Here is a 26,593-nt window from a genome sequence, read left to right on the forward strand (position 1 = left end):
ATGTGTTGTTTTCTCAGTAAGGCGGTTAGGTTGTGTCGTAGAATTTATCGTCTGACTAGTAGATCAACATTTTGTGCATGTGGAATCAGATGGGTAGCTCATGATACACAAATTTATATGGTTCAGATACGTGGTACCCTACGTCTAGTGGAGAATGCTTCTCGTATATCGTATGTCTAGGTGAAAGGTCCTTGTTTAGTTTTAGTAATTGAGTGACAACCTAGGTGGACTAATATGTGTTTATGAGAGATACATAGGAGATTAGTCCATAGGTGAACATGTAATGAAGGAGCTCATTGCATATGAGACATGACATGGAGTCATGTGACTAGGGTGGAGAAGATCAAGACAAGACTTGGCTTGATGGACCGGTTGCAAGTGTGAAGGGCAAGTTAGAGGCTTTATAGCGATGGACCGCATGGCGGTAAAGCTTGAGCAAGACTTGGCGCCAATGGACGAAGGCAATGGTGAAAAGCAAGTGAGGTCAAGATCGATGAACCAATAAGGTCACGTGATGATATGAAGTGGATCATATCATTTGTTGATCAAGGTTGGTGCATGTATTGCATCAACATTGGAGGAGATGGAATAGAATGCACAAGGCAAAGGTATAACCTATAGGGCATTTTATTTCACCGGTCATAGGTGAGTAGAGAAGTTTATGACCGGGTTTAGGATAGATGACCGTACTATTAAGAGGGGCAAACTTGTTTGCATATCGATCATCTAGTGCCACTCGAGTGATCTAACTTTGCATCGTTGCTAGGATCGAGTGGTGTGGTGAATTGAGTGACTAATCCTTTGGAAAATGTTTGTGAAAAGCTAACACACATGCACAAGTTGGTGATCACTTGATGGTGTTAGCACATTTACAAAGGTGAAGAAGTTGGTAAAGAAGAGGAGGCGAAACCGGACTCAGAGTGCTGCTTGGGTGGCACCACCACCCCTAGGGCGATGCCCACCTAGACTGGGCAAAGAGGAGCTAGTGCTGGGGCTGGCACCGCCCCTAGGATGGTGGTGCACCACCGGGATGTGTCTGGTGCCACCGTCGTGGGCACCGCCCCTTTTTAGCCGAGAGGGAGGAAGCAAGGCTGGTCACCACCATGGTCACCGCCATGGTGACAGCGGTGCACCGCCCTAATTTTCTAGAGAGAGGGGTTTTCGGATGACTGGCTAGGTGGTCACCGCCACCCTATCCGGTGACTAATGGCTAGTTGAAATAGCCATTGGAATTTGACCATTAGGCAAGCACCGCCGTGTCTGGTGCTAGGCACCGCCGTGTCTGGTGCCCTCGTAGAAACCATTAGCTTTGCTCCAACGGCTCTATTTGGCTTGGGGCTATAAATAGAGGTAGAGCTTAGGCTTGGGCTGGTTGCTGATCACCCTTAAGCCTTGGTGGCTTGTGTAGGTGTTCTTGGGAGCCCTCTAACTCACTTGAGCTTGATAGTGATCATCTGATCAAGTGAGTGAGCGATTCTAGTGCGATTGCATCATAAGGTTACATCGAGTGGCACTAGGTGATCATGTTGTAAGCCGATGGTGTTTGTTACTCTTGGAGGTTGCCACCTCCTAGATAGCTTGGTGGCTTGTGACTCTATGGAAGCACACGAGAAGATTGTGCGGTGCTCCGGAGGAGGATTTATGAGGGAGATTGTGCTCACCCCATGGGGATCGCAAAGAGCAACTCTAGTTGAGCGTGTCATTGAGCTATCCTCACTTTGTGGGTAGGTTCTTACGGTGCCCGACGTGCAGGCTTAGCGGGTGATGCCAATTAGCCACCAAACCACCAAGTGAGCGGTCGACACAACGGGGACGTAGCTTGGTGGCAACCAAGTGAACCTCGGGAGAAAATCACCATGTCAACATTGTCTTCATCATCTTCTCGGTGGTTTGCATTCTGTGAAACACAAGCTTGTATTTATTTTCATATACATTATGCTTGTGTAGTTGCTCTTGTGACTAGTTTAGCTTTAGTAGCTTGCTAGTTGCCTTCTTGTTTGTGTAGCATAGAAGTAGCTCTTGCATGACTAATTTGGTTTGAGTAACCTTGTTAGTCACATTGCTTAGTTTGTATAGCTAAGTAATTTGCGCTCTCTAATTTGGCATTAGTTGTCTTGTTATTGAGCATTGCTAGTGAGCTTAGGAGCTTTGTGCTTTTACTTACTAGTTGTGTAGGAGCTCCCCCATTGCTTGAACTACTAGGTGCATATGTTTATGTGACCTTGCAAGCTAGAATTGGATAGGTGAGCACTAGCTAGCCCAGCACCTTTATTGCCTCTTTAGGATCTTTATAAGGTGTTTGTGAACTTAGATAGAGGGGTGTAGTCTTGGCTAGAATGATAGTTTTAATTTTGCATTTGTTTTGGTTAGCCGACGCGATTAAGTTTTAGAAAGGACTATTCACCCCCCTCTAGTCCGCCATCTCGACGTGATTAAGTTTGTCAAGGGTTCCTATCTATGAATGTTGAAACTATTAATGGGTCACCCTACCTCCCATTATATAGTTCGAGGGTAAGGTAACATATGGAATACCAAATGATATCAATCTATGATTTCCTAGTTTTTTACAAGGAGATTCTATCAGATCCTAGCAGATCAACATCACTTTCTTGGTTCCTAAGGCTATCTAGCTGATAGCTTGCTTTCCAAGTCGTTGATGCATCATGTCCAACTTGGGCCTCTTCCTTAGGAAGCTCAGTCCACCTCATCCTAGTCAAGCTTATCTCCTGGCGACAAGGGTAACAGGGTCTAATATACTGACAGGTCGATTGGAGCTATACATAGTCGGTGACTTGAGGCACTTGTTTTGCATGTTAGTTTCGTGGCTTGCAGCGACTATGGCGGCTATCCTTTTATGACAATGGTTAGTTCGGTATAGGATAATGTCGATAGATGACGCAAGCACAAACAAGGTCGCAACAGCTACACAACTTGCAATAGCTTGCGGTGACTTTCCTTGCATGGCAGTGGCTTGCTTAGTGCGGGGCATTGCCTTTAACAGCAGCGCAAGCTATGACTATAGTGTGTCAACTTGGTAGTTTTGTCATCCAGTGATGGGTAGTTGTGTGCCTCCTTTTGCTTAGGATCTATTTGGTTCGCTTCTCAGCTAGCTTGCATTGAATCTAAAAAGCCAGGCTGGCGCTAGCCAGGCTATGGCCATGCAAGTCATGTTTGTTTTGTTACCTAGCTCTGTTGTGCTAGGATCCAGAGAGTAGTTGTTTGGTTGCCTATTCATTATGCTCTCTCTCTTAGATGAGATAGAATGCGCGCACACTTGCACCCACATGAGCCTGGCCCACAAGAAACAGAATCAAAATCTATTTCTCGAGTGCTAGGTCTAGCGACGCTTTTTGCATGCCACCGGCGAGGCTGTAACACCCTCGGTGTTTCACAGTGAATCACTTGTTAAAACATGTCATGAGCATCATACTTAAGTGATATTGTATGTGGTGTGATGGATAGGTAAAGCATGGTAACTTAAACGAGTCATAAAAACGTAAAACAAAAAGTTAATTCACAATTTATAAAGTTAGCAAGTAGAGATGTTAACTAATTTTTATTGAACAAAAGCGCTATAAAACATATATGTAACACCTTAATAAAGTTTGAAGTACACATTTTGTAGAAGATAGTGCAACTTTTGTTTTAACAAGATAATAACGCTAGCTAACATTTCTAATAGCTTGGAAATCAAATTTGGAGCACATCCAACTCAAGACTTAGTCAATTTCTTAAGTGTGAAAACAGATTGACAAAGCTATGTTTGGTAATTTATTCTATAAAAATTGAGTTTAGGAGTGGTGTTGTTCTTTAGCTCTTGCTGATAGCCTAAGGTGCCCTCTTTAGAGTAGTGAAGGTAGTTTGGGGATTGGATCAACTGTGTAGTTGTTTTGAACGCTTTAAAATCCGTGCACAGCATGTTCTCGGGCTATTTTTCCTGGCTGGACGTGACCACGATGTCGAGCGGCCTCGATGTCATAGCGCTCGGTGCGCGCAAGCACGCGCGTGCCCATGCGCTGGCCGACCAGAGCTGCCCGTGCTCTGGCCGCATCACTGGTCGCCTCGGGCCGCCGCTGCACAGAGCTGTGGCTGCCCGACTCGCCATGTCGCGCTGCCCCCGCCTACTACCATTGTCGCACGTTGCTGTTGCCCTCCGTACTATGCCACAACAATGCCGCTACCGCTGCTGTTGCATCACTGTGTTGCCCTGCGCTGCGCTGCGCCACTAGCCCGCCTGGACGCTGCACGCACGAGACTGAACCGCTATCACCATGCTATTTATGGCACTGCAGCACGCGGGCCATGCCAACCTCGAGCACATGTCGTCAGCTAGTTCTAGTCGTGGTCGCTCCAGTCGCATCAACCGCGTCCGGCCAAGCAAGCACATGCCAAGCCTTAACTATGTCCCCACCATCTCCTGCCCCTCCCCTACCCTCTTCTTTGCTGCCGCCATCGAGCTGCGCCAGCCCGTCTGCATGTGAGAAGCCACCCCCCATCAATTCCACATGCTTGCACCTATGCTCTCATGTCCTCTCACTACCCCCCCACCCATACTTGAACCATGTAAGGCCCAGCTCCAATTTGGAGCTTCACCCCGCCACCACGCCGTTAAGACTTGTCACCACCCTTATCGTGTCTAGCCCCCTCCTCAACTTCTCAAGCCGAATTAGCTACACCACTAGCCCACCTAGAACTCCTCCTCATCGTGCACACCTAAGCCACACCTCTACCGTTGCCTCCTCACCGCTGGCACGGCCGTGTCACTGTGGTTCGCCATCGAGCTCACCGCATGCATGTGGTCAAGCTCACTCAGGGCATCTCCGGCCAAACCATCACCTCCGCTAGGTCAGTGGTGAGTCCCTGTTGCTCACCCGCTATCCCTACTGCCTTGTTAATACTATGGCTCACCGAAACGACGTCGCCATTGTTGTAGGGTGCCCACTGTCGTGGAGAGGCCATTCTACTGTGTCTCAATTCGTGCAACCACCACCCATCATTTCGTGTCAAACCCTAGGTGAGCGTCGGCCTCATAGATAGGTCAGCATAGGTCCTATGTGGCTGGTGCAAGTCGTTGATCCACAAGCTTGGCTATGTGAAGCTCTGTACCACCCACGACCTACTTGACATCTCCATGAACCACGCCTCCAGCGAGGAGATGGTTGGGGCGGTCTTCAGCGACGGTCAAGACATAGGCAAGGCCAAGCACGAGGACCAAGGCAAGGGCCCCTCCACACAAAAGGTCAAGAAAAACAAGAAGGATCGACATCGACCGGCCAACCCAGCTTTGGTCGCCGAGGCCGACCGCACGGGCAAGCAACCCTAACAGAGCCAGCCCGACCACTTCGATAAGCTCATAGAGAGTCCATGCACCATCCATGCCTACCCTGTCAAGCACCTCTACAAGGACTGCGAGCTTCTCAAGCGCTTTCTGTGGTAGACCAGCAAGCCAAAGGAAGGGAAAGGCAAGGAGGAGGCGGCCAACAAAGGAGGCATGGTGGGCAAGGATGAAGATGGCTTCCCTAACCTCGAGGAATGTCTCATGATCTTTGAGGGATCCGACGCCATCCACTCCAAGTGCCAGCACAAGGTACGCTATAAAGAGGCATGTGCCACCGAGTTAACCATCCCCTCTTTCCTTAGCTGGTCAGACTCCCCGATCAGAGAGACCATCCTTCCCACGTCGCCTGACCAGGTCGCTACCCGCTCGTCATCGACCCCATCGTCCATAAGAAGCACCTCACCAAGGTGCTGATGGACGGAGGCAGCGGCCTCAACATTCTCTATGTCGACAACCTCGACGCCATGCGCATCCCCTGGTCGGAGCTCTGCCCAGTGAGCTCTCCCTTCCATGGCGTGATCCTAGGGACGTAGGCATACCCACTCGGGAAGATTGACCTGCCCGTCACATTTGACGACCGAGCCAACTTCCGCTTGGAGGTCCTAACCTTCGAGGTGGTGGACTTTCTAGGGTCCTACCATGCCATCTTGGGGCAACCATGCTATGCCAAGTTCATGGCAATCCCCAATTATACCTATCTCAAGTTAAAGATGTTGGGACCAAATGACATCATCACCATGGGTAGCACATTTTCGCACACCTACACGTGTGACCACAAGCATTACGAGCTCCCCATTGCTGTCATCAACTCCGCCATGCTCCCAGAGCTCAAGAATTCGGTGACTCCAGCAGTCCCCGACTGCAACGAGCCAACCTCCTTGAGCACCTTTCATCCAACCAAGGAAACTAAGGCGGTGGGGATTGATCCCACTGACCTGACCAAGACGGTGTGGATCAGGACCAAGTTCCCGCCCAAATAGGAAAGCGAGCTCGCCGACTTCCTACGCGCCAATCGCATGCGTGGAAACCTTTTGACATGCCGGGCATACCAAGGGAGGTCGCCGAGCACGCACTTTGCCTTGACTCGGGCTCAAAGCCCACCAAGCAACACCTGCATCGCTTTGACGATGAGAGGTGTAGGGCCATAGGCGAGGAGATCACCAAACTTCTACAACTAGATTCGTCAAAGAGGTATACCACTCCAATTGGCTAGCTAATCTTGTTCTTGTGAAAAAGAACAATGGGAAGTGGAGAATGTGTGTTGACTATACTGGCCTCAACAAGGCATGCCCAAAGGATCACTTTCCTTTACCACACATATATCAGATAATCGAGTCCACCTTAGGGTGCAAAATCCTCTCCTTTCTGCATGCCTACTTAGGCTACCACCAGATCACGATAAAAGAGTCTGACTAGGTCATAACTTCATTCATCACCCCATATGGTTCATACTATTACGTAACCATGCCTTTCGGTCTGAAGAACACTGGTGCCACCTATCAACGGTGCATGCAGCGATGCTTCATCGACCAAATCGACCCACCTGACCAACCTGACCAATGCGAGTGGCTAAAACCAACAATCACTATCTATGTAGATGATGTAATGGTGAAAATGGCTCAAGCTACAACATTCACAAACCTCCGAATGTTTAGCGTCAAATTGAATCCCAAAAAATGTGTTTTTGAGGTTCCAAAGGGGAAGCTGCTCGGATACATCATGTTCAAGCGTGGCATCGAAGCCAACCCTAAAAAGATCATGGACATCTCCAACATGGGCCCAATACACAACGTCAAGGGCGTATAGAGGCTCACCGGCTGTTTGGCCGCCTTGAGCTAGTTCATCTCCCGACTAGGTGAACGAGGGATGCCTCTCTACAAACTTCTTAAGAAGACAGATGCATTCGCCTGGACATAGGAGGCACAATAGGCTTTAGAAAGCCTCAAAGCATCACTGACATTGGCACCAATCCTCGTCGCTCTTGAATGGGAGAATCCCTGCTCCTCTATGTCACGGCAAGCAACCACATTGTAAGCGCCACCCTCATCGTTGTGAGGGAGGAGCCAGGACACCCCCTGAAGCTCTAATGACTAGTGTACTTTGTTGGTGAGGTACTCACTGACACCAAAGTCTGCTACCCCTAGGTTCAGAAGCTTCTATACGCTATGCTGATGGCGACCCCGAAGCTCCTACACTACTTCACCGACCATGAGGTCATGGTCATCACCTCATACCCACTCAGGGAGATTGTCTGTAACCACGGACGTCGCTGGTTGAATCTCCAAGTGGGCTCTCGAGCTCATGGACCATGACATCAGGTATGTCCCCCGCACCGCTATTAAGTCTTAGGCTCTCGCCGACTTCATCGCCAAATGGATGAAAGTCCAACTCCCAACCCCAGACATCACCCACGAGTACTGAACAATGTACTTCGACGGGTCAGTTATGGCGCCTGGCTTGAGGACTAGAGTGGTTCTAATCTCCTCGGATGGGAGTAGGCTTTGCTACGTAATCCGTCTCCATTTTTCAGCCTTAAACAACACCATGGAGTACGAGGCCCTCATCAATAGACTATGCATCGCTGTCGAGCTTGGCGACACGTGGCTGTATGTCTATGGTGACTCAGAGTTGGTCGTTGACAAAGTCATGAAGGAGTCCTCCTACAAGATCCTTCTCATGGCGACGTACTACGAAGAGGTGCGCAAGCTTGAGGGCAAGTTTTGAGGGATCGAACTACATCATGTCCCTCAAAAGGACAACGATGTCACCGACTTCCTCATGAAATTGGCTGCTAGGTGGGTTTCGTCTCTAGATGGGGTCTTCATCAATGATCTCCACAAGCTATCAACCCACATTCTAGAGGATCTGACTCTATTATGGCTCAACCCTGACCAAGTGCTTAGGGGCTCTAGTGTTTCGACGTGATCTGACCTCAACTAGGTGCTCGGGGGCTCATGCCCTAACATTCCTATCGCAACATCAACAGGAGACACCACCGTGATGACACTCGATTCACCCGACTGGAGAACACCACTGCTCGCCTACCTCCTCGAGGAGGTTCTCCCACTAGAAAGGACTGAAGCGCGATGAATCACTCGACGCGCCAAGATGTTTGTCACCATCTATGACAAACTTTACAAATAGAGTCCATCAGGAGTACTCATGAAGTGCATCCTGACCGACCAGGGGAACAACTCCTCGAAGTCCTCACTGGAATCTATGGATATCATGCGGCCCCAAGGTCTCTAGTTGGGAAAACCTTTCACCAAGGTTTTTACTGACCCACTGCACTATGAGATGCAGAGGTGGTGGTCCATAGGTGTGAAGGATGCTAGTTCTACACTTGGCAAACTCACCTGCCGGCGTAGGAGCTTTAGACCATCCCCATCACCTGGCCATTCGTGGTCTGCTACCTCGACATGGTTGGACCCCTCAAAAAGGCCTCGGATGGCTTCACTCACCTACTCGTAGCGGTGGACAAGTTCACCAAGTGGATAGAGGCGAAGCCTATCACCAATATCTGCTCGAAAGAGGCAGTCAAGTTCTTCCTCGACATCATCTATTAGTTCAGTGTCCCTAACTGTATCATCACCGACCACAGAGCAAACTTCATCAGGAAGAAGTTTCTAGACTTCTGTGATGGATACGACATTAGGATCGATTAGGCTTTGGTTGGATACCCGCGTACTAATGGTCAGGTCGAGTGGGCCAATGGCATGGTCCTCTAAGGACTCAAGCCTCGCATCTTCGATCAACTTAAAAAGTATGGTGGGCAATGGGTTGCAGAGGTCCCAGCGACCCTCTAAAGCCTAAGAATGACCCCAAACCAATCCAAGGGGTTCACCCCTTTCTTCCTAGCATATGGAGCTGAAGCAGTGTTGCCCTTCAACCTCGATCACAATTCCCTAAGAGTAAAGGCCTTCGACCAAGACCGAGCCACTAAGACTCAGCAGGACATGGTCGACCTACTCGAGGAGGCTCGTGAGATGACCATCATCCACTCCGCTTGTTACTAGCAAACTCTCCGTAGGTACCATGAAAGAAAAATCAGGGGGAGGATCCTCGAGGTTGGTGATCTCGTACTCCGGAGGACCTAGTCAACCAAGGAGAAACATAAGCTCTCTCCATCATGGGAAAGACCCTACATGGTGACTGAGGTGATCCAACCGGGCACCTACTGACTAAAGGACGACAATGGCAACGTTCTCACCAACACATGGAACATCGAATAGTTACGTCGTTTCTTCCCCTAAAGCTCGGTCTTATCGTTTCTTTCCATTCAATACTTTCTTCGACAGTGCTCTAGCCTGAGCACTCTCAGCCTGGGTTGCTCAGGGGCTCCATGGGGGTGCGATACCACCCCCTTTTTACTATCATATAGTAACATTTTTTGCCCAAATGAAACGGTGTCACCCAAACGAAAGGGCATTCTATTTCTTTGATTATCCTACATAACTAGCGCTTTAACCTCCTGATCGATCACACCCTACCACGACCTATGGTTACGAGCAGTTGAGCCTCGTGGGCTATGCCTGGGTTCTTAAGGCTGCAACCTATGGGTGAACGGGCAGATGCGAAAAAGAAAGGACAAAAACAAAGCGACACAATGATAAAAACAAGGGCGGATGGGACAAGCTTCCCCTCATAAGTGATTTCATCATAAAAATGAACTTAAAATATTCACGAATGTAAAATTGTTCACATGAGGGCTTCCCCATGAATTCATCTTTTATATAAACTGACTATTTCTACTCTAACTCTATTATGCCCCCCTCGGCGGCATCAACTGATGGTATGGTTGGCGAGGACGAAGGCAGCTCGGCTATGGTAGGGACGATGTTCGGCTCGGTTGGGGGCGGGACGACGCTCGCCTTTGACCTGGCCTCCACTGCCTTTGCAGGCTAGACACATCTTCCTGGTGCATGTCTATGGCCATGGTCGAATAGTGAGCCTCCATTGCCCACTGCGCGGTGACCTACTCAGCGACCATCTGTGCATGCAGTACCAAACTCTCCCCCAACACATGGATTTCATCTATGCTCCACCCATCGGCATATCGTCTGTAGATGACCACGAAGTCTAGATAGGGGTAGCAGGTCACCATCGAGGTCAGCACCCCCAACATCCCATAGAACATGCCATCAGAAATGAGCACCCAAACTTCATTCGAGACCTCCGCCAGCTAGACGATGGGTGTACTGGTGATCGACCTCGACTCGAACACCTCAGAGATGACCACTTGTGCAATATTGCGAAGCTGATCAAGCTCTCCCTCAAGAATGCATCGCTCCTCAAGGGATTGAGCTAGCGCCTCCACGCTCCGACCGATCACCACTTTGACCACCTCCATCTCTTGCTCTAAAGAGCTGATCTTTCCACCCAGTTCTAGAAATGGACGACAAATTCAGGAGCAAAGGAAAGAAAAATTCAAGGCATCAACTGAGGGCAAAACAGGTACATACCGAGGTGGGCGCTTTAGAGAATGGAGAGCCCTTCCTCTTGCTGGGTCACCCTCTCGAGCGGTCGACTGCTCTGCCCTGAGCATCTGCCCCTAGAGCGTGACCACTTCTTGCTCAGCGTCCGACCGAGCCTTCTGCTCTGCTTCTAGAGCCTCTAAGGACTTCTAGAGTGCCACCTCGATCTTCACCAAGTAGGCCTTCACCGCGTTAAGTTCCTGCTCAGCAGCAGTTGCCCTCTCGACCGCACACAGTTCCACCACCCGTGCTCCTACCACCTTGGCCGCCCGGTCTTGGGACTCACGATGGGTGGACTCCAGCAGATGCCTAAGCTTGTCAACCCACCGTGATGCAACCACTTCTCGCTCCATCTGATCGTGCTCTTCCCAAAGAAATCGGGACTTAGGCCCTGTTTGGCATGGCTCCAACTCTGGGTGGAGCTGCTCTACTCCAGAACTCTAGGTAGAGCCAACTCTAGGTGGAGTTGGAGCTGTCTGATTGAGGTGTTTGGCTGAGAGGGTGTCCTCAGCTCTAGAAAAGAGGACTTTGAAGGTGAATTGTCATTCTTGCCCCCAACTCATGGTCCCACCTGTCATCCTCTTATTCTTCTCTTTTCTTCCTTAGGGACAGCAACGCCTCGCTTGCGACGCCGAAGCTGCTACATCGACAGGACGCGTATGGAACCGTTTGGCCCATAACCAATTTGTGCATCTACTCTGCTAGAAGTCAATTGATTTAGTTCGAGTTTGAATGACAACACAATCGATTTCTAGTGAATCAAATCATGACGAAGCAGCAGGGAATGAATTCAGGCATACCTAGTTCAGACAATGCAAGCCTAACATAGAGGTCCTGCCCACCGTCGACGAACCACGTGTCCATGAGATCGTCGAACCATTGGATGCACCCACTCCCGCCCCCGCGGATGTCCACCGATGAGTACGCCGTGTAGGAGCAGTTAGCTAGGCACCTGCGTGCGCACTACTCGAGGGTGGCACCGGCGTCCACGGCGTAGCTGTGCGTGTTCGGCAGCTTGACACCGCGCAGGAGGTAGAATCAGTCCCCGCCACCAGTGCCGCCGCTGCACTAGAGCGCCGTCCTCCAGGCACACCCGCCGGACATGTTCTACATGTACCACTCTGCCGCCAACCTCGGCGCGAACCCCCTGATGCATCTGCAGGGCGTGGCGTCGACCATGTTGCAGATGCCGAATGCACCGCACCTACCGTAGCTATGGGGGAGGAAGACAACAGCGCAGGAGGGAGGGAGTCATGGCGCGGGGGGCTCGAAAAAATAGAAACGAACTGTTTTCTGTGTAATCAGTGGCATAGGTGGGTAATTACCCACCAACTCCATGAGAAGGTTCAAAAGAGAGGGTTCTGGAGCAGCAAAAGAGGTGCTCCAAAACTCCACCCCCATTTGCACTATAGCTCCATGGAGTTGGTAGCTCTATGGAGTTTTGGAGCTAGGGTGTTTGGCTGGATTTTTTGCTGGAGTTGCTGAAGTTCTAGAGTGGAGCCATACCAAACAGGCCCTTACAGATCGACATCATCTGCAGGTCCTGCAAGACAAGAAGTGGGTGTGCTGAGACAACCATTTAAAAGACAAGGAATCAAAGATAACACCAAGAATGTAGAAAACTTACCTCTATAATGCATGGTAGGTTAACCGTCATGGCCTGATGGACGAGCTCAACCCTCTCCAAGGCCTCCTTGAGCCTCGCCTTGGTAAGGGCGAGATCGAACTCCATCGATAGTCCTATCTTCCTGAGCAGGTGCTAGAGCTTCACCTCCTCCTCGTCATGAAGGATGAACCAGGCCTTTCTTGGCTCACCAGGGTAGGGCCACACTAGCTCGTGGGTCGCCCCTGACCAGCTAGAAGATCTAGCCATCATAGTATCAAGCGACAACCTGATCATCACCAACTCCTAGGATGGCTGGCGACTCTACCCTGGTGTCCCCCTCACCATCTAAGGGGATGTCCACCACCAGGACTCCATGGCTCACTAGCAGCTACTCTACCTTTGGCCTAATCGCGGCTCCTTCGGACCCCTCCAGCTCTGACCAGGTGGGTGAACCGTGCGCTCCTCCGCTGGGTGAGATAGGGAACCTAGTTTCCCTCCTCTCTACCTCTATAACCATTAGGGGAGGGAGCACAAGAATCACCTCCAACCTGACCTCCACCGTTACCATGGGCATCACTACCACCGCCGCTGCCGTCGTGCTCATGACCAGCTGGGAAGACGCAACCCCATTAAGGAAGGTCGCGCCGCTGCTAACCTACTTCCCCTGCCGCTCGTTGTGACCCACTATAGGCTAGGTCTCCACTCTTCTCACATGGGAGGTGGGTAGATCCCTAGTCCTGCCAGCCCCCAGTCACTGTCAAACAAGCACACATGAGCCACACTCAAAAACTCAACTATGAGAACAAAAAGGAGCATGAATGCACACCTAGAAGAAAGCGGTAGAACCCTGAAGCCCCAACTTGCTGATGATGAGCCAACCAGACGAGGATCGCTCGGGGGTCGCGACCCGCGCCCCCTCGCATCAGTTGAGGGAGGAGGCGACCTGGCTAGTTCCTAATTGGGCCTCGAATGGCCACGACCACCAGCTCATGGTGAAACCATTAGAACAACTAGCAGGGCATCTCCCCATTGGGGGTCATGCACACACATTGACCCCAAAGACACGGGGGAATGATCATGTCCCCCTGACCGACCGGCGTGCTCCACCACACTCGGAGCAGGGGGCCGTGAAGCCGATGACTCCTCCGAAGGGCGCGGCGACTACGCTCGCTTCGCCTCTTGTTCGAGGGCAGTGTCTTAGCTTGTGGCGTGCTTCCTTGACTTAGGAACATCGTCACACGTCTCTGTACCATGCCCGCCACCGACAGATGCGGCCGCGGGCTCACGGTACTCCACCAAGGTCATGACAGTGCCCCTATCTCCCTTGTCCTCTGAGGTAGTCATGTCATCACCCATCTCCATGGGCTCCTTCGACTCGAGCTCCGCCTCCACATCACTCTGGCTCTCGCCACTCTAGACCCACCAGTTGATCTCCTTCTCCTTATCGAACCTTCTCCAGACCTTCTCGACTTTCTTCTTCTTCTTGGCCAGCGCGACCTCCCTCTAGGTAGCTTGTCGAATCGTGCCTTCTGGTCCTCTCGGAAGATGTGACTAGGATTTATACCCCGCAAGTCCCTTCAAAATGGGCAACTCAAAATCAATCAAAACATCAAAACAAGAAGGAAAAGGTCACGGGAAAAACATACCAAATTGGATAGCTTTGCGGCATGAAGGGGTCCGGGCATCCCTTCGAGGGAGTCTTCGTCCCTCAACTACAGTGCCCGACCAAGATAACCCTGGACTTCATCTTCTGACAACTCCTCCGACGATGCATGGTCAGGATCCACCGGGCTAGAGTATTCCCACATCGGCCGCATCCTTTCTCCTAGCAAGGCAACCCGACAATGGAAGAAGGTGTGATAGATCCGTAACCCATCGAGGACGTTCTGCATGAGCTTCTGAAGCTTTGGCTCGATGATTGCCAGCTTTTTCTATTAACGGGAAGGACCCCACATCCAACTTTCCCTCTTCTCTGCCTTCCCCTAGTAAATATCAGGAACAAAGCCTTCACTAGGTTCCTGATATAGAACCATTCACCATGCTACCCCTAGTTGGAGTCACTGGGGGAGTATGCGGGGTAGGGACCGATGGCTTTGGCCTCTTCTGCAGGGCAAACCCCCCAACCGGTGCGGTTTTGGGCGGTTTCCCCTTGGACAGGGCTTGCTTGATGAAGACTCATCAGAATAGATCCACATGAGGCTCCATTCCGAGGAAGGCCTCACAGACGATGACCAATCTAGCGATGTGCAGCACTCCAGTTGGGTTGAAATGCTACAACTCTAGGCCTCACTCATTGAGGAGACCGCGTAGAAACCATTGCATGGGGTACCTAAGCCCGTGCTCATGGAATGCGAGGAAGGAGATGACCTCATCGGACCGAGGTCACAAAACAACCTCCCCTAGCATGGGAGCCCTCCAGTGCGCCACCTCCTTCGATGGAAGCAACCCCTTCATAGCGAAGTCTGCTGGCATGGCCTCATCCACGTTGGAAGGCCTCTAGTTCGATATCGCACCTTGGATTTACGATCGAATCTGTGAGTTTTTCCTCTCCCTTGCTCTACCCTCCTATCTCCTAGAAATCACCATGGCACACGAACAGACTTAGCGAAAAGGAGGAAGGAGAAATGACAGCGGTTGAAGAAAGACAAAAGAATGGGAGGAAAATCCTCTCCTTTCTGCCTATTTAATGCAGAAAGGCATGTGGTAGGACGTGGCCCTAGATGACGGGGCATGACTTGCCCAACAAAACATCGTCTGGCTAACGGGACATGGCCTGGATGAGGGCCACCACTACCACAACTCGAGCATGGGAAACAATGCGCAACCGCATACAAATGACCCTCCGCCTTCCTAGACATGGTCTGGTGGGTCCCACCAATGGAATCTCCATCAAGGAGAGGCCAACGGGTCACCTGAATTGATTGGATGGCTCAAGCGGTTGTCGAGAGATGGGTAAGGAGCAATTGGATGCCCACACGGGTTTGCCAACCCCGTCACGAATGACCGACATGGATCCCACTCGGACATATCCGATAGGAGCTCCCTGGACCCATCACTCGAGCCATCAAGGTAACTTTACCAACCCCCGTTCTACTTTCCTAGTGCATGAGCATCCATTTATCCATTCTCATGCATACATTCAGTCATATATTCATCCATACATTCATCCCATACATCCAAGCATTGTATATCCAATTGTTGCATCATAACGCTTCGCGTCGCATCACGAAGCGATGGTTGTCTCATTCGATATGAGCGACAACTGACCGGAGTTTGAAGGCCGACCCATAAAGGGTTTGAGGCCTCCTCGCATCAAATAGAGAAAGGGGAGAAAACATAGATGAGTCCTAGCGGCCCTCGCCCGATCCACTCAGAAGCAGACAGAGTCATCTCGACCTTCTTGTTCGATCCTAACCTCGAGCCATGCCCATAGAATCTCCATCGAGGGGAGGCTAGCGGGCCACCTAAGTCGGTCTCTAGAATGGCTTGGGCATCTATCGAGAGGTGAGTTAAGGAGAAGTGGAGTGCCACATGAGGGCTATGTCGACCCCGTCATGAATGATGGATCCATATTCCACTCGGACATAACCGTTAACAAGCTCACCGAAGCTCGCCACTCGAGCCATCGAGGCAAGTGGCGTCAGCTCAACCCCTCTAGTTACGGAAACCGTGGATGGGGTGATGTAGGAAATCATGCAACCGACCTCGACCGACCCCTAGTGGCTTGGGGCTCGAGCTGCCAGGTCCCTAATTAGGAACCCAATCGACCGCACAGGTTGCTGTCAGAACAGACATGGGCAAACACCCTGACTGGAAGAAACACAAGAGTCCATAGCCCTAGAAAAGAGTACCAAGGTGCTAAGCCCTTGATTGACTCTCCAGCCGGCTGCAGGCTCCGGGTCTTTGCTCACCTCCATCTTGCCCAACCCTTGGGTTCGTGATTCGTCTCACCCGACCCCTCGGCCGCGGGCTCCGTCTCGCCCAGCCCTTGGGTTCACGCTCTGTCTCACCCAACCCCAAGGCCACGGGCTCCATCTCGCTCGACCCCTTGGCCGCGGGCTTTGTCTCGCCCAACCCCAAGGCCACGGGCTCCGTCTCGCCCGACCCCTCAGGTTTGGGCTCCATGTGTGAACAGCCCCTTCACGACTTCACAGAAGTCCCAAAGGGGCTCAGAAGCTCCTATCGGGTTCATAAACCTGGGGTCCCCAATGGACTCGCTTCCTTGCAAAAGCTAGCCCAGTAGGCGGCGCAACGACAACGCGCGCCTGTGCTGGCCTAGATACATAATGACAGGCCAAGACAATGATCCGATGCCTGACCAGAAGGCCTGGCCAAGGTGGGACCGTAGTCCGACTCTAGCCTCCTTCTCTGACCAGGGATACGCCAGACCTCTGCTCACTACTCTTTCCTGACCAACATGGTCGAGGCCGATTGGGAACGACCAACCAGGGATAAGGTAAGGCGCTCAAGTCAACCACAATACCGAGGACCGTACCCTACCATGCCCTGCGCACTTGCAGGACGATGCCACCAGGCCATGGTAGACGGACACTATACAACCTTCCAAATGCATCAGAGCACAAACAATATTGTAGGCGCCGACGTTTGCCGTACCAGGCGAACACGGTAGAGCCTGCCAGATGCATCTAAACATAAACAGTATTGTGGGCACCGACGACCGTCTCATACCTGATAGTATAGGCAACAAGACTAGGTAGCACACGCATACACTCTCTCTCTTTCTCTCTGACTTGTAAGGCCATCCCTTTCAACTATAAAAGGGGATGCGCTATCTCCCAACAAAAGGGGGCGAGACAACTCGAGGACTCGATGACCTGAGGACTCAAACAACTCAATAGCTCTTGAACTCGATAGCTACACAGAGCATATGCTCCAATACTTAGTGCACATTAGAGCACCCGTTACTCTCGGCCACTCGGTTCGGAGTCCGACCGGGCCTCTAACACCCCATTTTCATTCCCTACTCGTTTATAACCACACAGCAAACTTCGAGCACCTGGGCTCAGGAATAAAGTCACTGACCGACTGAAATTGGACGTAGGGCATGTTGCCTGACCCAGTATAAATCCCGTGTCATTGAGTGCTAGGCCACATCTGATCACAACGCACGGTAAAACTATAAATATTTACTTGTTAGTCACTTTTCGCACCGATACCTAGCAACGGTAGAAGTTGAGTATGAGAAGGGAACTCATTCTCGCGCGTGTAGGATGCTACACCGAGATAATCACTAAAAGTAATGAGGGTACAACTTGACTTGCTTCACTAATCTGGCTAAGGCACAATAACACCAAAGGCCAAAACTTGGATATTACTTTGATAACTTCGCTCGTGCGAGGGGTAGGTCAGTGTGAGTGTGGGATCTCAAATGACGTAGCTCGTGAAGCAGTTAAGGACCGTTTATTGGGATATGTGAGGCCGAGTAATCACCCGTATAGACCACATGTCATGGATGGGGTCGGCAAGCCAAGTAACTAATTGCGACCGATTTATCCGTGAAACTGGCAAGGGGGTGGCGTCGGTCGGGAATGTCCGAGACATTGACCGGGCACCAGTCTAACCTTTCATAGGGCACTTGGACTGGATTATGGAAAGGATGGAAGATGTGAGGCAACCCTTACTCTCGTGCAAGGGTATAGTGGTTAGTCCCGTTCTTCCGTGTGGGTACAGTTGTACACCTCTGCAAAGTTTTGAAAGCCTGAAGTCCTTTGGGACGGAACCATTCAGTTGTTCCTACTTTCTATACCCATGGTAGAGTTAATGATGAAACTGGAAGATGCTGTATTTCACTTTTGGAAATGTCTTTATTCTGAGCCATTAGCATGTCATCTTTAAGAAAAGCCATTGCTTTTCTGCAAACATACAAATACCTAATAATTACCTGTGCATCCACCAAATATCTATGTATTGGAGTTAAGTCCTGCGAGTACGCAATGTACTCATGGCGTTGCCGTTAAGCTGTTTTGCAGGTATGCAAGACATTCCTTCGAGATTAGCTCCAAAGAACGCCATGGTTAGTAGACCTTGGATCGGGCGAATCCAAGATGAGCTGCGTGTAACCCGATAAGTAGAAGAGTGAAATGAGGTGTAACCTAGATAGAAGGCAGAAGGTAGATAGAGTGCTAATGCTAATACTAGTTTTGCGTCTTAATCTTATGATATCGTCAATAATGTTTCAGTATGTATTGAAGACTAGAGTATACATGTATTTGAGTTGTTCGAAATGCCTTGTATCGGGTGTGTGTGTGTGTGTAACTCAACGCAAAGATCCTGAAGTGGAGTTGCTATGTGCGCTCCTGGGGGCCTCGCGGTGGCAGTTTAGCGATGACCCCTGACAGTGGCTACGGTGGTGCGGCCCGACGTCGGCAGTGGCGAGGACTTGGAGGTAGTCTGCGGAGGCGTTCCAGTGCCGAAGCACACAGCGGTGGGCTCGACGCTGCTGTTGGATGTGGTGGCCCTGGCGGTGCGGCCTGGCGTCATCACCTGCGTGCACGGGGAGCTGCAGCTGCTGTTGGTCGCCGCGGCGGCGGGGCCCATCGTTGACAGTGGCGAGGACGAAGAGGGAGTCCGCGGATGCGCTCCGGCATCGGATCTGGCGGCGGTGGGCTCGGCAGCACCCACGACGACTGCTCCCGATGTCGGCGGCGGCGTTGGCGGGTCAGGCTCCCCGCTTCGGTGGAGGCACGGGTCGGCGTTAAGGGCAGGGAGTGGAGGGGAGGTGGATGAGGAGGGGGAGGAGGTAGCGGGGGGCATCGGCGGCGGTGGGGTCGGGCTAGGGTTCCATTGGGGTGGGTTTACTGGAGCTCGCGGGTCAGTGTCCGGGGTTGGGAGGAGAGGGGAGGTGGGAAGGAGGAGGTGGATGGGGAGGAGGGGGCGGGGAGGCGCCGGTGCTGGGGCCGGCGGCGGCAGCGGCGGCGTGGTCGGGACCCTCAGGGTGTGGGTCAAGGTCGGGGGTGCTTGAGCCGAGGTATCAGTTGTTAAGTCGTGTTGTTGTGTTGTATTATTGTTGTTGTTTTACGTAATCTAGATTTATTTTTTAATATAATATAATAGGGACTGTTGGATTCGTTTTAAAAAAACATGTGCGGTTGTTTGGCATTGCCATACTGAGGATATCTCAGGATTCAGGGGTGAGTTGGGTGACAGGATGTAATCTAGACTAAAAATACTTGTCGTCAGAAATAAGCAGATTAGCAGTGAGCTGGATAGCCGAGAGGTACACTCATCGGATAAAAATATTAGATCAAGTGTATAGTTCACTGAGTCGTCAGGTAATTTATATATACATTCATGGGCGCGCATGAAGCCCTTCAGATCAGATCACCGCATTACGTTTTCATCAAATCTCTCTGTAGTGTAGATCACCCATTCTGTTAGCAGTTACGTAAAAATGTTCTGTAAACAGCACCGAACGTGGGAGTGGCTCGGGATCGGTGGACTGATCGATCCACTGTCCTGATAGATTAACAAAGCCTCCAGTATTGTAACCCCACTTGGCAATTCATCTAATCGGCTGGCACCCACTGTTCGTGCACTGTCCTTTCCTGCAATTTGCCTATATATTTTTTTTGTTTCTGAAAGCAGCAATCTAAGTGTAAATAAACACGCACGCATCACACCTAGGTTGGAGAGCTTCGTCCTCAGTGCGAAGCATATGGCAATCATAGTACTAGAGAAACCCCTCATAAATGAATAAAAAAAATATAGCTTGAGGAACCAATTAGACGAAATTGGAATATACAAATCAAGTGTAAAAAATCTGTATGCATGATGGCCAAACCCCAAAAAGAAAATGGCAGTGTTCCTCTAGAGACCCATACAATTAATGGGTACATGATTATTGGGTGGCCGATTCATCTGCTCGAATCTAATATCTGTAACACTACTAAACTTATCAAAAGACCCCGCAACCATCTTGATTTGGAACAAAATGGAACCATAAAGTATTAGTCACGTTGTACTGCACGACATAGCTAGGTGTCTGCCCTCGCTCCCCTCCGCTTCAATTCCCACACAGCTGCCGCGCAATACAGCAGTTGGTGCGCAGGAGCTCCAAGGTAGCTAGGAGACGAGGAGGAAGAAGAATAGGGTCGTCGCCCACTCGCCGCGCATGAAGAGGGAGCAGTCCTTTGAGTTTGGGGATCCCAGCGCCCCGCAAGATGCTATGGGATCTGCCTCGGAGTCGTCTTACAGCCCTCCCGGAGCTGTCTTTGGGCTCTCCCCACCGGAGTCCTCGCCGCGCAGCGGCCGGCATAACAGAAGGTACACGCATAAACCGATGAGCTGATAGATACTGTATCTTCTTCAGCTCTTAATTTGCTAAACAAGCAGCATGCTTATCTAGTGTAGACTATGTAGTGCAGTGTGGATTATCGTGGCTGTTAATTGGCTTCTTGCTTTCTTGCTTGTTTTCGGTCGTTTCCTTTTGTTTCTCTACTTTCTGACTGCCCTCTCCAGATCTTGATGAGCCTGCTGCCTGCTGGTTGGTTTTAGTTCTGTGTATTGTTGCAGCGTTCTATCTTTTTCAATTCTTTTTTTAAGAAAAGTGAGCTGTTCTATCTTCTTCATGTTCATATGTACTACTAAATCTATCAGAATGTGTGTCTATAGATGGCTAGAACTATTTCCGTCTTCAAGTTTGTGCCGATTCATAGACAGGATTTCAGAAAAGAAACAATAACATACAAGGTCACAAGTCGATGATCATAGGTCAATTCTCGTTTATATTAAGTAGTACAGAATACAGTTGGATGACATCGTCGTACTATGTTTACAACTCAGACTTAATAGTTTATTTTGCTAAAAACAGTACAATACAGTGGCGTTGGAATAGGACAGTAAGGGTCAACTAAATGAATATAATGCATATGCAACCCCATCTTGTTTCTCTCATACATCCTTCGATCCTAGCTACCAGACTGATGATGGCTAGCTAGTTCCATTCCTGAGTGTAACTATATTTCATGGACTGGGAAAAGAACCTAATGCATGCATGATAAAGATATAAATTTGCACATGGGGATTCCATCCGCACTATGGTCAAAATACAGCATATTTTTTTAAGAGATTAGAATCATCGTATAATCCTTTGTTGGGAATTCTTCACATTTCCCTTAGAAGAAGCATATATTCTCCATCCCTCAGCCAGGGTCATTTGTAGTGAGACTTCAAACCCCAAAGCAACCTTTTCCTATAACTTTTTTTCCCATAGTGGAGGGCTCCTTTGCTTAAGAGCCTTAGATAACCACTGGTACTACTAAACTTATGTGCTTTTGCACATTTTAATCATGCTTATATTGAAAAGGGCTGCACACACATAGTGACCCCCTCACTATCCTCTACCATTCTTTCTTTTTTCTTTCCTTTGAACATAAGTCTAGGATTGATTAATGTTTTATTGGGACTTAGCAAAAGCTACATTTCCCTTCCAAATGTGAAATAAGATGAAATAAAAAGAGGTAGGACTTGATCATGTATGCAAAGTCATCGGTGCTGATCATGCAACCTAAGGGCTTTCAGACATACAATTTGTACTTCACGTGAATTTTCATTGGCATCATCGTAGTTTCAAAATGGAAGGTACTCGCTCCATTCCAAATTATAAGTCGTTCTCTTTTTTAGATATATAATGAAAGTTATATATCTAGAGACCTAACATATATCTAGATGTATAGTAAAAGTTATGTATATATAAAAACCAAAATGACCTATAATTTAGAACGGATAGAGTAATAAATATAATGATTATGTATATATAGCCATAGTCATGCGGAAAAATCATGGCAGCGTATGCCTGAATATGATTAACAAGTTCATTGCACATTACGTGTTCATGCATTCTTCATGGATCTACCAATGCAAGGAGAACAAAAGACAGGAAAGAGACATAAATAATTACTAGGACCAAGAGGTGACATTAGTGTTTTTCTCTTTATTACGGTCCTTGGAAGGTATTACGATCACAATTAAACTAATGATGCCTTGGAAGGTAGGTCGTCATTGTACCTTACTTCCCTAATACTATTATATACAATAGTAATATATCGGTCTTTCTTGTTACCTTATAAGGATAGTAATAAGAAAAGCAAAACTTGAACCTGTTTGCATTCATGCCCCACTTTGTTTTTGTTTCTTCTCACTACACAATAATCTATAGTAGGGTCATTCTTTTCAGGACGATTGAACAATGCTGACCTTCAAATTCATCACCGTATTATATTAGTTATGGCACCTATTTATGATCCACTTGTAGGACGTCTTTGCAGAAATGAACACAAGATATACTAATAGAAATCTTTCACCAAGCTTTAAACATTGCAATTAATTTTCTATCAGCAATCTTATCTACGTTTTCTATACATGGCCATCTAGACAGAACCTTTAAACTTTTCCTTCCTAGTGCCACATGTTATATATCTCCATTTTTATATTCTTACTCATGTTCTTATATCTCCTATAAAACACAGATGGAATTATTGAGAAAGTATAATTTTGCTATACTTATCTTATTTACCTATATAGTTTTCGAATAATGTTGTAGGAGGGATAGACCTTCATGCGTCAGACTGACATACACACCTTATTTTGATGGTCATTTGTGGCGAAAATATGGGCAAAAGAAAATCAAGGATGCTGAGCACCCTAGGTAATGGACTTGTCAAGTTTTTTTTAATTGTATTAGTTCATAAGGAAAACTTTTAAATATTATATTATTCCAATCAAACTGCTCCATCGCACCTCTTTTGATATCATTTGATTATTATATTAATATATATAGTATTGATACTCATGACAAGTGATTTTAGACACTCTAATAAGAGAAGAAACAGGAGCATGTACTATGTCAGCTTATTTTCTTTTCAATTGATTAAGCTAGTCGGTAATCTAGTTGATCATTATGATATTTAAGCAAAAACAACTCAGTTTGATGACATGAACCCATTAAATCTGCAAAGATAACTATAAAATCTTAACCATAAGGCATAAATTTCAGAAGTTGCAGAAAAGAAGTGTTTATTGTATAACCCTCTCAACTATATGGCTTACTTCCCCAAAAGATTAATAGTTGAGCATCTAGCTGTTTCTATTACTTGGTGAAAAGCACATTTTGAGGTACATTCACTATAGATTAATGCTTGATAAGGAAGAAGATAACTGTTTCAGTCGCTTTCTAGTTCCTTACAGTTCATGATAAGGATACGCGGTGCACTGCCTTGTCCTCAAGTCACACAACGATAGTTATCTTCTTCCTTTGTTCCACTGTGAAGACTGAGCCAACAAAAGTAGTTCTCGCGTGATCCATACGCACGTGCATCAGTCTCCCATCACTTTGTCAGCAAAACCCTCATCCACTCCCCTTCATCACTACCATTCCACTTGCCTCCTTTTGCAATTTCTTTCTCAGACCTTATTTGACTGCACTCTAATCCATCCCAATTTACATGTATTGAGATAGAAAATTATTAATTTTCTGTCTAAATATATGTGGATTGAGGTGGATTGAAGTGCAGCCAAACACAAGGTCTCATTAAGCCCAACATGGATATTGTGTATTCTCATATCGCCACCTTTGCCGCCACACAATACTAGGTCGTCGATTAGTCAAGCATTGTTGAGTGTCAACCCTATAGTAGGGGTTCAAGGATAAGGATGTTGTTGTTATCGACACTAAGCTCAATTTGAGGAGAAAGAGGAGCAGAAAGGAAGATGGTGTTGCCACGGCGAGCAGGAGCGTACCATGTTCTCTCGTGATGAGGATGTCGACGACAAGGTGGCGATATAAGGATACAATGAGAAGCTTGATCTCAATGAATTCTTAGTGCAAAACATGAACGTGGGGGCATAGGATGGAGTAGCCATCGTGCTCAAATGTATGGAGGAGGCGCAAAGGCATGCACGGCTAGGACGAGGCTGCTAGCTGCTAGCTAGTTTATATATTGCTAATTTATTGCTTGATCCATATACTTGTGAACTTGTTAACCCAAAGTTATATATTTTGATATCCCATCACACAACCTAATCTAGCTCCATATGCACCCTTTCTCCAAATTAGCTATAGATGTCCCTAGTTTGGATTCCTAGTAACATGCATCCTTTGTACTCGTCGTCGTTTGGACATCAATATAGTAACTTACCGTTCTCACTTAATATAGATGTCCTAGTTTGTATAGATGTCCCTAGTTTGATGAAGCACTTAAGAACATCAAGAGATTAGCCAAATCGTTTTCTAAAGGTAAAATTTGGTTATTATTAAAGGAAAAGCGTTTACAACAGACTCTATAAATGACTCTCCAAATTTAGTAGCTCTTCATCCCACCTTATTCGCTCTCTACTTTTGGATAGCCTACCTCACTAACCATCTAGCCTCTTGGTTTTACAGAGTCTGTTGGAGTACTCTAGTATTTTTTATCAAATCTATTTTAGAGAGTAGCTAAATCAGTAAATTTGGCTAGTCTTTTTGGCTAATCTCTTGGAGATGCTCTGATAAGCTGGCTTTGGGGATAGTCAAATAGTGGTGTTGACAAGTAGGAGTACTTATATACAAATTAAAGGTCAAAACGAACAAAATTATTTGATTTACATAACTCCTACATATAATGGATTGTGAAATATATGCTCATGCCGCAGGCTATACTTCAGATGTTCTTATCGTGAGGACAGGCAATGCCTGGCCTCTAAGCTGCTGCAACAGAAGAACGGCGACGACCCACCACTGTACGAGGTGACCTACACGTACGAGCACACGTGCGGCGCACCGCCCGTCTCGTTCCCGGATATCGTGGCCGAGCCGCCGGCCGCCAGGGAAGGTCTGGTGCTCAGGTTCGATTCCCCCGGCGGCCACGGCGGCGACGCACGGATGCAGCAGAACGGACACTGCCAGCAGTCCACGTCTCGGAGTCCGTTCATGATGCTGAGCTTTGGTTCCAGTAGCCAGACGCACGATCACCAACCTGCCGTCTTCCGCTCTGACTTGGATGCCGCCGGATCGCCGTCGTTTCCCACCGAGGGGCTGCCGGCGCCACCACCGGCAAACGGCGACGGTGGGGGCATGTTCTCGACATTGAACTCCTTCGCATATGATTTCGACAATCAAATGCACTTCGGCGATCACACGTATTTACCTCATAATAATAGTAATCACGATTATGATGATTACTGATCAAATGTGTGTAAGCACTGCGAATCGCATGTCTCGTTACAAGAAGTAGCGTCCTTCGATCTTTATTATGTGAAAGTATATTTATAAGAAACTGGTATATATGGATGTCTACCTGCTCACGTAATTAAGTACGGGAATATGTATACATTTTTTTTGTCCTAATTAAAGTGATTAATTATGCCTAATCCACCTTTTACCTAAACTAATCATTTGAGCTGAGCATGGTCTGTATCATCTTATTTCTGATTAAAAATGGAAAAAAGGTTGTGTTGTTATCTCCTTATACTCATTTTTTTCTTCCTTATATACATGGAGTCTCAAGACAAGACTTAAGTTTTACTGCTGAGTAACCATGTTAAGTGTCATGGAGATTCAACATTAAAGTCTAATAAGCAACCATGTTAAGTGCCATGGAGTTCAACATTAAAGTCTAATTGGACAACCTAGATGAAGAATAGAGATAGAGTTAGAGCTAGTATTTGACCATTGGTGTTGACTATTGTTGTGGCTCGTGTGTTGCACCGTAACATCTAGTGGTCTTGATCTTTTTAGGTCTTCGATTGTGCTAGCTCTATGGTGTGCACCTGATGATCTGTCGGGTGATTATATCATATGGTGGACACTATCTTCCTGCCCGACTTACTGGTGACTCCACCATATGATCCAGCAGGCCTGATCAAGTGATCTAGTGAATTATGTGGTGAAGAATACAATCTTCATGGTTTCTTCTTCATTTTAACTCGATCTTGATCAAACTTTAACATTGCACCTCTAGGACCTATTATAACATGTTTAACACATATTTAGCACATATGTTAGTCATAGGATTGTGTTGTTATCACATTCAACAAAACTAAAAGATTTTATCATGGGCACATGATCTTTACAAAGGCCACTCCTTTGTCACCCTTGGAAAGCTCACCCTCACTAGCTGCGTCCTTGTTGTCAACACACCGACCTCACCCACTCGGACTGGCGCACATGGATTACATTGT

General features: G+C 48.2%; 1 protein-coding gene across 1 annotated transcript; it reads left to right on the forward strand.

Annotated features, from left to right (window-relative positions):
- The first annotated feature begins 20,549 nt into the window (after positions 1-20,549).
- On the forward strand, positions 20,550-25,598 carry LOC136459308 (probable WRKY transcription factor 70). Its single transcript, XM_066459181.1, has 3 exons — positions 20,550-20,701; positions 22,980-23,084; positions 25,067-25,598. Exons 1-3 carry the CDS (start codon positions 20,550-20,552, stop codon positions 25,596-25,598), a joined length of 789 nt encoding a protein of 262 aa, XP_066315278.1.
- The last annotated feature ends 995 nt before the right edge of the window (positions 25,599-26,593 follow it).

Source organism: Miscanthus floridulus, chromosome 6 (genome assembly GCF_019320115.1).
Source record: "Miscanthus floridulus cultivar M001 chromosome 6, ASM1932011v1, whole genome shotgun sequence".
In the NCBI taxonomy this organism is placed as follows: Eukaryota; Viridiplantae; Streptophyta; class Magnoliopsida; order Poales; family Poaceae; genus Miscanthus; species Miscanthus floridulus.